This window comes from Schistocerca americana, chromosome 9, assembly GCF_021461395.2.
Source record: "Schistocerca americana isolate TAMUIC-IGC-003095 chromosome 9, iqSchAmer2.1, whole genome shotgun sequence".
NCBI lineage: Eukaryota > Metazoa > Arthropoda > Insecta > Orthoptera > Acrididae > Schistocerca > Schistocerca americana.
Genome location: NC_060127.1, coordinates 134045754 through 134058889, shown reverse-complemented (window position 1 = coordinate 134058889; position 13136 = coordinate 134045754). Strand labels below are relative to the sequence as shown.

At 44.7% G+C, this 13136-nt stretch overlaps 1 protein-coding gene across 1 annotated transcript in view; it reads left to right on the top strand.

The window, feature by feature from the left end:
- Positions 1-13136, top strand: part of LOC124550741 (one cut domain family member 3-like) — a 184876-nt gene that overhangs the window by 6518 nt on the left and 165222 nt on the right. Inside the window, exon 2 of the mRNA XM_047125462.1 lies at positions 11447-11645. Coding sequence (XP_046981418.1) covers positions 11447-11645 — 199 coding nt within the window. The remainder of the gene's footprint in view (positions 1-11446; positions 11646-13136) is intronic.

Genomic DNA, 13136 nt, shown 5'->3' with positions numbered 1-13136 from the left:
AGTTTGAAAGAGCACTGAAAGACCTATCGAAACAAGGCCCCGGGAGTAGACAACATTCCATTAGAACTACTAACAGCCTTGGGAGAGCCAGTCCTGACAAAACTTTACCATCTGGTGAGCAAGATGTATGAGACAGGCGAAATTCCCTCAGACTTCAAGAAGAATATAATAATTCCAATCACAAGAAAAGGAGGTGTTGACAGATGTGAAAATTACCGAACTATCAGTTTAATAAGTCACAGCTGCAAAATACTAACGCGAATTCTTTACAGACGAATGAAAAAACTGGTAGAAGCCGACCTCGGGGAAGATCAGTTTGGATTCCGTATAAATGTTGGAACACGTGAGGCTATACTGACCCTACGACTTATCTTAGAAGAAAGATTAAGAAAAGGCAAACCTACGTTTCTAGCATTTGTAGACTTAGAGAAAGCTCTTGACAATGTTGACTAGAATACTCTCTTTCAAATTATGATGGAGGCAGGGGTAAAATACAGGGAAAGAAAGGCTATTTATAATTTGTACAGAAATCAGATGGCAGTTATAAGAGTCGAGGGGTATGAAAGGGAAGCAGTAGTTGGGCTGGGAGTGAGACGGGGCTATAGCCTCTCCCCGATGCTATTCAATCTGTATATTAAGTAAGCAGTAAAGGAAACAAAAGAAAAGTTCGGAGTAGGTATTAAAATCCATGGAGAAGAAATAAAAACTTTGAGGTTCGCTGATGATATTGTAGTTCTGTCAGAGACAGCAAAGGACTTGGAAGAGCAGTTGAACGGAATGGACAGTGTCTTGAAAGAAGGGTATAAGATGAACATCAACAAAAGCAAAACGAGGATAATGGAATGTAGTCGAATTAAGTCGGGTGATGCTGAGGGAAAGATTAGGAAATGAGACACTTAAAGTAGTAAAGGAGTTTTGCTATTTGGGGAGCAAAATAACTGATGATGGTCAAAGTAGAGAGGATATAAAATGTAGACTGGCAATGGCAAGGAAAGCGTTTCTGAAGAAGAGAAATTTGTTAATATCGAGTATTGATTTCAGTGTGAGGAACTCGTTTCTGAAAGTATTTGTATGGAGTGTAACCATGTATGGAAGTGAAACATGGACGATAAATAGTTTCATCAAGAAGAGAATAGAAGCTTTCGAAATGTGGTGCTACAGAAGAATGCTGAAGATTAGATGGGTAGATCACATAACTAATGAGGAGGTATTGAATAGAATTGGGGAGAAGTGGAGTTTGTGGCACAACTTGCCAAAAATAAGGGACCAGTTAGTAGGACATGTTCTGAGGCATCAAGGGATCACCAATTTAGTATTGGAGGACAGCGTGGAGGGTAAAAATCGTAGAGGGAGACCAAGAGATGAATACACTAAGCAGATTCAGAAGGATGTAGGCTGCAGTAGGTACTGGGAGATGTAGAAGCTTGCACAGGAGAGAGTAGCATGGAGAGCTGCATCAAACTAGTCTCAGGACTGAAGACCACCACAACAACAACAACAACTATTGGTGCAACACCGTATAGCCTGCGACCTTCATTATTTGTAACGTGGTCATGCAATGTTAATCTCGTTGTCCACCTAAGCATTTTCGTCTCCAAAACAGCAAGACTTTGCTCTACTGCCTTTGTTGAAGGCCGGCATTCGGCCCCGAGCAGTGCAACTGGAAGGATTACTAATCCGTATACTTTTGATTTGAGCATGTTTGGAATTTTCTTATCGCATAGTAATCCACTAACGGAACACCATTTGAGCCACGCGCTGCTAAGGCGGTTGGAAATTTCTGCACTGAGATTTCTATCGGCAGCAACTGTCGAGCCCACGTACTTGAAAGTCCTTGCTGTTAGGAGGTCAACGCGATTAATTCTGATGGTTACGGAGTCATTTAAATCTGTGGAAAGGTAATATTTTTTGAACACACTGAGCCGTAGTCTTACATCTGCAAGACGGTCATTTCAGGCTTGGACTTGAAGTTATGGATCATTCTTATATTCACTAGCCAGTAGCACATCATCAGCATACAGTAACGTCCAGGGTGAGGCTTGTTGTGACGGTATCCATGAGTGATAAATAGCAGCGGTGAGAGAGCATGTCCCTGATGAGCTTCCACGGAAATAGTGAAGTGGTCAGCTAGTCCGGCAGCTGACTGTAACCGGCTCTTCGGGTTCTGGTAGAACAGTCAGACCCACCTAATGAGCACTTCAGGTAGTCCGTGCTCTCTCAGGGCAAGTCAAATTAACTCGTGTGGCACTCTCGGTCAGAGGCCTTTTCGAGGTCGAGAAAGGCAAAGTGTATATGTTTTGACTTCTCTGGGTGCTTTACGATAAGCAGGCGAGCTGCAAGGATAGCATCTGTCGTCTCACAGCCCTTCACGAATCCACATTGATTGGTGGAGAGACTGATAAACTTGTCAGATCCTTTTATCGATGATGCGCTCGAATACTTTCATGGTGTAAGACAGAAGGCGTATTGGGCGGTAGTTGTTACATTCAGCTGGACTTCCCTTCTGCTTCCAAATTGGGCGGGTTTTACTACACTACTGGCCATTAAAATTGCTACACCACGATTATGACGTGCTGCAGACGCGAAATTTAACCGACAGGAAGAAGATGCTGTGATATGTAAATGATTAGCTTTTCAGAGCATTCACACAAGGTTGGTGCCGGTGGCGACACCTACAACGTGCTTACATGACGAAAGTTTTCAACCGATTTTTCGTACACAAATAGCAGTTGATCGGTGTTTCCTGGTGAAACGTTGTGGTGATGCCTCGTGTGAGGAGGAGAAATGCGTTTCCGACTTTGATAAAGGTCAGAGTGTAGCCTATCGCGATTGCGGTTTATCGAATCGCGACATTGCTGCTCGCGTTGGTCGGGATCCAATGACTGTTAGCAGAATATGGAATCTGTGGGTTCAGGAGGGTAATACGGAACACCGTGCAGGATCCCAACGGCCTCGTTTCACCAGCAGTCGAGATGACAGGCATCTTATTCGCATGGCGTAGCGGATCGTGCAGCCACGTCGCGATCCCTGAGTCAACAGACGGGGACCTTTGCAAGACAACAACCATCTGCACGAACAGTTCGACGACGTTTGCAGCAGCATGCACTATCAGCTTGGAGACCATGGCTGCGGGTACCATTGACGCACGCTGCATCACAGACAGGAGCGCCTGTGATGGTGTACTCAATGACGAACCTGGCTGCACGAATGGCAAAATGTCATTTTTTCGGATGAAACCAGGTTCTGTTTTCAGCATCGTGATGGTCGCAATCGCGTTTGGTGACATCACGGTGAATGCACATTGTAAGCGTGTATTCGTCATCGCCATACTGGTGTATCACCCGGCGTGATGGTATGGTGTGCCATTGGTTACACGTCTCGGTCACCTCTTCCTCGCATTGACGGTACTTTGAACAGTGGCCGTTACGTTTCAGATGTGTTACGACCCGTGGCTATACCCTTCATTCGATCCCTGCGAAACGCAACATTTCAGCAGGATAATGCACGACCGCATGTTGTAGGTCCTGTACGGGCCTTTCTGGATACAGAAAATGTTCGACTGCTGCCCTTGCCATCACATTCTCCAGATCTGTCACCAATTGAAAACGTCTGGTCAATGGTGGCCGAGCAACTGGCTCGTCACAATAAGCCAATCACTACTCTTGATGAGCTGTGGTATCGTGTTGAAGCTATATTTGCAGCTTTACCTCTACACCCCATCCAACCTCGTTTTTACTCAATGCCCAGGCGTATCAAGGCCGTTATTACTGCCTGAGATGGTTGTTCAGGGTACTGATTTCTCAGGGTCTATGCACCCAAACTGCTTGAAAATGTAATCACATGTCAGTTCTAGTATAAGATATTTGTCCTGTGAATACCCGTTTATCATCTTCATTTCTTCTTAGTGTAGCAATTTTAATGGCCAGTAGTGTACATGTCCAGTGAGCTTGAATCTTTCCTTCCTCAATGATCTTATTAATGCAATCCGTCAACCATCCAGCTGAATCCCAGTGTTTTGATTTCCAAAAGTGTGCAGGAAGATCATCTGGCCCTGTTGCTTTTCCGTTTTTCATTTTCCGTAATGCTTCGACACCCTCATCCTCGGTGACTGGTGCAATGGGTCTCTCTACTGGAGTTAACACTGGAACTGGAGCATGTGGAAACTCCTTGTTGCAAACTTCCTCGAAGTATTTCCTCGCCGCTCTGCTACTTTGTTTTCGGATGGTGATAAGTTTGCCTTTTTCATAATTGATTCCAAAGAATTTTTCAATGTCTGCAGTTTGTTCATGACGCTGCTTTGCCAGTCGATTGATTTCACGTCCTCCAGTAGGTATTCCCAGTTTATCACAGACATAGCTGAAGTGTGCTGATTTGGCTGCCGCAACTGCCTTCTTTGCTGCATTCCTAGCTTCACGGTAGTCCTTCTAGTTTTCATCTGTCTTAGAGGCGAGGAGCTTTTTGAAGTGCACAGCCTTGTTCACCTCCTCAGTCCAGAGTCATGTTTGGCGATCGATTTTACGACGGCCTGGTGCTACAACTTAACGATGAAAAAAACTTTCAAATATGTGTATAATTGTAGCGTATTCCGCTAGAAACAAGAGAATTTAAACACATATTTCATGCATGAAACGAATATATTTCTGTTGTTGTCAGTCTTGTTAAGGTACGCACAGTCTTTGACACGTAAAAACTTGGAGATCGTCTAATGTTTCGCAGTCCACACCCCACTTGACGTTCAAACACGTAAATATTTCTGTAAATGTAATTACTTTTGCTTCAAAAGCAAATGTGTTGAAGATTCTTGCCGTTTGTGGCTCATATGCGGCAACAATTGTGGAATTGGATTCTTCTGCGTTGGGCAACAGTTTTACTGCTTTTGTTCTTTTATTATGATATTTGTGTGATTTTTCGCTCTTATCTGCTACGCTAAATAATGTAGATATTGCATTCCATTTATGTTACTTATGTTACGGATTCACTGATTTGACCGGAGCTGTAGCAACGAAAACTTAATTATTTGAGAAGAAATACAACGCCTTTCTGCAAAAGATCATGTTGTCCGATGCCTACTAGCAGTTTCTTCGTGCTTAAAGAACATGGCAATCTCCAGAAAATATCTGTAAGTTACAAGAAAATTGTAAACAAACTGTCGTGTAATGTAGCGGTTTACACCATCTAGCGTGGTTACAAAGCCTAAAAAAAGAGAAGTATGGTGTCTTCCTCTTGCTGTTGTTGCAATTTATTGTCCTAAAGACTCTTCCGTTTGTAAACGCTATTCTATACACCAATACAAATAATTGCGGTTCGCCTTCGCTTTCAAAAGATCTCGCCGAGCTCATCAGTATAACTTCCTGGCCGCTTAGCGCGCTGCAATCGCAGTCGAAAAAGAGAAAAGCCGACGGAATGTCACTGCTAGACTGTGCTCAGAACGTCGACTTTTAAAGACATCTCTCTGAAAAATATCTATTGTACAAGAACGAAGTATGACTCATCGAGTAACAGAGAACTCACATCACTCTCATCGACTACCAAAAATAAGCTAGAGACTTGACCTCACTTTGTACTAGAAGCAAAAAAATCTAGTAAACATAGGCCTGAAGACGAGTTTGCGAGATAATGGCAACTTTTTGGTTACCATCTACCGCTGACTTGATTCTGTATGAACGTCATCCCAGTTGGGAAAAGGAAACAAAACTATACAGCAATAAGAAAGGTTATTCGGTATGCTTTGGTGGAAGTGAAGGTATTCTGAATGAAGACCACAACATCTACATGACTGGTAGAGCACTTGCCCGCGAAAGGCAAAGGTCCCGAGTTCGAGTCTCGGTCGGGCACACAGTTTTAATCTGCCAGGAAGTTTCATATCAGCGCACACTCCGCTGCAGAGTGAAAATCTCATTCTGGAAACGTCCCCCAGGCTGTGGCTAAGCCAGTCTCCGCAATATCCTTTCTTTCAGGAGTGCTAGTTCTGCAAGGTTCGCAGGAGAGCTTCTGTAAAGTTTGGAAGGTAGGAGACGAGGTACTGGCAGAAGTAAAGCTGTGAGTACCGGGCGTGAGTCGTGCTTCGGTAGCTCAGATGGTAGAGCACTTGCCCGCGAAAGGCAAAGGTCCCGAGTTCGAGTCTCGGTCGGGCACACAGTTTTAATCTGCCAGGAAGTTTCATCTACATGACTGTTCACGTAGTTGAAAGAGGTGTTCAAAGGTCCTTGTACCCGGACGCATACGTCTGGGCTTGTCGCCGCAAAGAGTTCCAAATCCTATCAGACACGCCTGGGTAATTTCACAATTCTTGACAAGTCTCTGCTCTAGTTCTTCGGCCGAGTTAACCAGAGGGGCGTACACTACACTTTTAAGATAGCCCCAAAAACAGACATTCCTGGGTTTGAGACAAGGTGATCTGGAGGCCACGGTACAGATCCTCCTCGACCAATCCATCTTTGGCCATATTGGAGCTTTAGATATCGGCTCACCATAGTAGTAAAATGTGCCGGTGCTCCATCAAGCACGTATCACATCCTCTGGTGTTGCTCTCAGGAAACACCCTCAAGAAATACTGCAAGACGATGTCGCAGAAACCCGTCCATGTACAGGTCAATAAAACGATCAACCAGCACCGCTTACCACACGCTCAATAAGAAATATGTGACTCATGCACAGCGTGTGGTTGGAGTCTACGTGACTCCTAACGTGAGAATTATGATTATTTATATATATCGTCTGCAAGAGTCGAACAGTTAATTGTCAGATTATTCCCTTTTCTCCCAAACGTGATTTTTTTTTTTTTAATTTCTTCTTTTCCTCCGTTGCCTGATTACCTTTTCCAAGGCACAATTAAACAGCAGCGGGGACAACCATCTTCATGTCTTATAGCAATTTTGATCTCAGAGACTTTGGAGGTTTCACCTAACAATGGTTCAAATGGCTCTCAGCACTATGGGACTTAACATCTGAGGTCATCAGTCCCCTAGAACTTGGAACTACTTTAACCTAACTAACCTAAGGACATCACACAGATCCATGCCCGAGGTAGGATTCGAACCTGCGACCGTAGCGGTCGCGCGGTTCCAGACTGAAGCGCCTGGAACCGCTCGGCCACACCCACCGGCTCACCTAACAATATAATTTTGTATTTGTAAGTGTGTCGTTTATGACTGCAACTGATTTGTTGTTAGTTCCAAATTCATTGAAGATGCTGAATATGTTTCTCTGTCAGTCATATTGTTCTTTGAAGTCTACAAGTGTCGTATAAATGCATTTGGTCGTTATTCTTCTGTATCCGGTTGTAAGTTTCAGATTTAAAATTTTTCCACGCAGTATCGTCCTTTTCCAATCGTTCTCTGGTACTCTCCTAACTGCAGGTCCAGTTCGCTTTCCAGCATGTTTTATAATTGTTTTGCAAAAAATTGTACGACATTAGAAGCAAAAACGTCTCAGAAATATAGATCCGCAAATGAACCGTTTGCAAGATAATTGCGACTTTATGGTTTCCAGCCACCACTGACGTGTTTCTGTGTGAAGACCGCAGGTCTGTCCGTGGTGTGTGTTTACATTTTCGGGACGTGGAGTCGTAAACAGAACCGATAAGACACTAAAGTACACAGATTGCCCTCTCACGTATTATTTGCAGAGCGTCACTAGCGTCAGTTCCGTTGTACGAGTTTTGGTGTTAATGTGGAACGTTACAGTAACGAGTTGTTTGCGGATACGCTTTTCATGTGTGGTAGGACTAGCGGCAGTACACGGGAAGCTGCACGATTGCGCCAGGGAGGACACGCTGTCCGAAGGAAACCCGTAAGTCGCACGTTTACAAGGGTGCATCAGTACCTCCAAGAAACTGGGCAGCGGGTAGGACTGCTTGAGGTAGACCTGTGCTTGACGATGTGGAGACGGAAACAGTCGAACGCGCGCCAGGAATCTCGACAAGGAGGCTTGCTACACAAATGGCTGCAATGAGCCACAGTAGTGTTTAGAGAATAATGCATCCCAGTGCAATGCACCCGTACCACCTCCAATAAGTTAGTGAAGCGGACTTTGGTCCTGTATTAATATCCCGCCAGTGGACGCAACAACACAGTGCAGGCAACCCTCCTTTGACAATGACATGTTATTTACAAATGAAGGAGTTTTCACTAATATATATATCTATATATATATATATATATATATATATATATATATATATATATATATATCATTGGACACATTTAAAGGAGACACCGAAAATCATAGAAACTAGTTATCAGAGAATTAAAAGGGTTAAAAAATTTAATTATTTATGTGAAATTAGGTACTGGGAGATGAAGAAGCTTGCACAGGATAGAGTAGCATGGAGAGCTGCATCAAACCAGTCTCAGGACTGAAGATGACAACAACAACAACAATGCAGTCGAATGCGTTGGAGAAAGAAGCTAACTTAGAAAGCGCAAGGAAAGTTGAAGTGGCTTTTCAGTTAATAAAAAACATGTAGGGTTAGAAATCCTCATACATAAATGCAGAACACCGGAACTGGAATACTGTCATTAGACAAGAATGATTTTATGCTTCAGAATGCCTAAAATGGGAAGATGAAAACTAGGCACAATGAGGAATAGAAGAGATGTGTTCTATCGACGCCTAAAAAGCTTAGATTAGGAAATTATAACAAAAAGAATTTTTGACTTTTTTGACAGAAACCAAAAACATCAAAAATGTGGACCAAAGAAATTGAGGAAGACCCGAGAGAAATTGAAATAACGGTTGAAGAAACAGTAAAAAGAGAAAATTTCAGAGCAAAAATAGAAAGATCAAGGGCTTCCGGGAGAACTCTCCCTGCAGCCCCGCTGTGCTATAACGGTACCTCGAGCAGCAGTGTTGGGCCTCGTGCGTTATGCCTGTGCACACTATAACGCGTATCCCATACGGATGACGCTCACGAACACTCTGTGGTGTGTAACGTGTTCCCTTGTCTCTCCGCGCACTAACTGGTGGCCAGAATCCCTTGGCACAGTGAAGCGGGATCCGTCGGAGAACACCACTCCGGACCACTTTTGCTGACCCCAACCAACATGCTCGCTGCACCAATGAACTCTTTCTCGACGATGGCGTGGTTGAAGTGGGTTGCATTTTACAGGATACAGAGCATACAAACCAGCCTGATGTAATTTGCTACGAAATGATTTTCGTAATGACCTGAATACCAGTAGCAGTTGGAAGGTCTGCAGCGATCTGCCTAGGAGTGAGATACCTGTTCCTTTCCGCCACTAGACTTATGTGATCGACCCTCTTGCGGTGTGGTGGGCCGTTTACGACCACCGGTACAGTTTAATATACACTATGTGATCAAAAGTATCCGGACAGCCCCAAAAACATACCTTCTTCATATTAGGTGCATTGTGCTCCCACCTATTGCAAGGTACACCATATCAACGACCTCAGTAATCACTAGACATCGTGAGAGAGCAGAATGGGGTGCTCCGTGGAACTCACGGACTCTGTGCGTGGTCAGGTGATTGGGTGTCACTTGTGTCATACGTCTATATGCGTGATTTCCACACTCCTAAACATCCCACATTTCTAAACATCCCTAGGTCCACAGTTTCCGATGTGATAGTGATGTGGAAACGCGAAGGGACACGTGCAGCACAAAAGCATTCAGGCCGAGTTCGTTTGTTTACAGACAGAGACTGCCGACAGTTGAAGAGGGCCGCAATGTGTAATAGGCAGACATCTATCCAACCCATCACACGGGAATTCCAAACTGCATCAGGATCCACTGCAAGTACTATGACAACTAGGCGGGAGATGAAAAACTTAGATTTCGTGTTCGAGTGGCTGTACATAAGCCACATGTCACGCTGGTAAATGCCAAACGATCCCTGGCTTGGTGTAAGGAGCGTAAATATTGGATGATTGAACAGTGGAAAAACATTGTGTGGAGTGACGAATCACGGTACACACTGTGGCGATCCGATTGCAGGCTGTGGGTATGGCGAATGCCCGGTGAACGTCATCTGCCAGAGTGTGTAGTGCCAACAGTAAAATTCGGAGGCGGTGGTGTTATGGTGTGGTCGTGTTTTTCATGGAGGGGGCTTGCACCCCTTCTTGTTTTACGTGGCACTATCACACAACAAGCCTACATTGGTGTTTTAAGTTTTTTCTTCCTTCCCACTGTTGAAAAGCAATTCGAGGAAGGCGACTGCATCTTTCAACACGATCGAGCACCTGTTCATAATGCACGGCCTGTGCGGAGTGGTTAAACGACAATAGCCGCTCGGGATTAGCCGAGTGGTCTGGGGCGCTGCAGTCATGGACTGTGCGGCTGGTCCCGGCGGAGGTTCGAGTCCTCCCTCAGGCATGGGTGTGTTTATCCTTAGGATAATTTATGTTAAGTAGTGTGTAAGCTTAGGGACTGATGACCTTAGGACTGAATTCCCTTAAGATTTCACAGACATTTTGAACATTTGAAACGACAATAACATCCCTATAATGGGCTGGCCTGCACAGAATCCCATAGAACATCTTTGTGATGTTCTGGAACGCCGACTTCGTGCCAGGCTTCACCGATCAACATCGATACCTCTCAGTGCAGCACTCCGTGAAGAATGGGTTGCTATACCCCAAAAAATCTTCCAGCACCTGCGAGGGTGGAAGCTGTCATCAAGGCTAGGGGGGGCCAACATCATATTTAATTCCAGCGTTACCGATGGAGGGGGCCACGAACTTGTAAGTCATTTTCAGCCATGTATCCGGATACTTTTGATCACATACCGTAGCATTTCTAAGTTCTTTGCCGTTCCTTTAATCTCGAGATAACAATTTCGGATCCATTACCGTGGCCACAGCGGTAACACTTTGACCGCTTCGAACCGTCCAACTGCTCTTCCATGATCGTAAGCATTCGTATGATGTCTTGCAGACATGTTGCCTTACTCAAAGAATGTCGGACTAATCGAATCCACAACTACCTTCGTCAAACAACGTGCTGCGCGAATTGTCCAATACGTACAGAGCGTTCGTTCACAGGCTTCGCTGCGGTTGACACGTCCCGTCCTCTACATTTCTTTTCGCTGTCATTGGTCCGGTGTTCTGTTGCAACTGTCGATTGTTTCGTGGCAAGTGTCAGTTGTTCGGCAGCAGTGTGGTTGAGCTGTACAAACCGTCCCGTCTGTATCTACCAGTGCACACGCTCGACAACTTCAGGGCGAGAGAGCGATGCGAGATTTCCGGCAATGATTCACGAAGGAGCAGACGGATTTAGAGACGGTAGGTTCGCCAGTGAAGGGTTACAGCAGTGGGTCTGGGGCGCTCCGCAAATCCTTCCCCGGGCAGGTGCGGGGATTAAACACCCTGCGTTCTCCTTTCTGGCAGCGCGGCGGGCATCCAGCGTTTCCCACGGCGGCTCAGGCGGCTATCCTGTATAACGGCGCCTCGTGTATTCTGCACACTGTGTAACTGTGTATACCTGCAGCGGTGTCGGCTTTCCCTCGAGGCGGGCCACCCGCCCCAGGTAGCGAGCAGTCAGTGACCCCTGAAAAAGCCGTCTGCGACCGCCGCTACATCGTGGGGCCGCGTTCACACGCGCCACCAGAGACGCCACAGCCACTGCCCGTGGCGCCGCAGTTGCGCGTTGTCGGTGGCATCGCTGCAGTAATGCCGGGTTCACACAGGCAACGAAAGTATCGCCACTGCTAATGGCGAACTGCAGTTGTTTTGTAGTTGCATGTGTGAACTTCTAGTTTTCGGTGGCGCCATTTAAGAAGCGCAACTTTTGTCACGCCACAAAAAATTGAACTTGGTTCTACGTTGTTGTCCCATTTTGCCTTCTCCACAATCGAATAACGTCATTCGATTGTTACCTCGCGGCTGGATTCAAACCTTTCAAGTGCGTATTCGTTCGCAGATGGTGCTTTTGTTAATGCGTTTGTTATTGATATGTTGAAAAAGTGGTCAAGAGCGACAATTATGAGATTCTTGGAGGTGCCCAGAGACACTGTGTGCATCCCAGAGTGCCCCTGAGAGCTACAACACCAAGAAGAATCGCTTCTCGGCTTTTGGCAAGATCAATGTGTAGTTTTTTTATTGTTTTAAAAAAAATTTCACGGGATATAAAGGAAAGGATTAACTTTATTAATTTCTATAATAATGTGTTATATCACCAACAAGTTTTACTTTAGCACATCTTCCACCACCTTTAGCCCAAACAGAAACGCTCTCCTGCTCATTTATTTTCCTATGATTCCTTGTCCTTATCAAAATGGTTCAAATGGCTCTGAGCACTATGGGACTTAACTTCTAAGGTCATCAGTCCTCTAGAACTTAGAACTACTTAAACCTAACTAACCTAAGGACATCACACACATCCATGCCCGAGGCAGGATTCGAACCTGCGACCGTAGCGGTCACGCGGTTCCAGACTGTAGCGCCTTTAACGGCTTGGCCACACCGGCCGGCCAGTCCTTATCGTAAATGGCATTGTAGACGTAAAATATGATGAACCCATATCTTTATTGAAAACTTCTCCAACATGATACGTACGATAAGCTTTAACATCTCTGTTATTAAATGCTTCCAAAGAAGTCACATCTTTCACAGTAGTACTTGGATAACGCACTATAGCAACAGTAATCCATCCATTACCAGACATATTTGCATCTTCTTGTGTAAGTGTAAAATTAATTACACATCCACAAAACATAGAAGGCCCTTGCAGAAAACTCGGTGCTCCCTTATTAGCAACTTTAAATTCCAAATCATCTATAGCCTTATAAACAGCAAGACGCGAACGTCTATATCTTCTCCTGTAACGAGGCATCAAGAAAGAGAATGCCTTTGAAACCACAAAAGCGAATCATGCAAAGACAGAAATTTGAGACATGCTGCATTAGTTGAAATAGTAAACAGTATGCGTGGAATTGATGCAGCTACAACAAAATTAAAAATTCGAAGCTTCAGAAATGCTTACATGAATGAACATAAAAAAGTATTGAAATCACTTAAGAGTGGTGCGTCTACAGACGGTATTTATAAACCCAGCCTTGCTTGGTTTGAAGCTGCAGACCGGTTCTTAAAACATGTAGTCGAGACAAGAGAGACGAGAAACACTCTGGTAAGTAATATTTTACATTTATTATGTTTCCAAAACATTTTATTTAGTAATA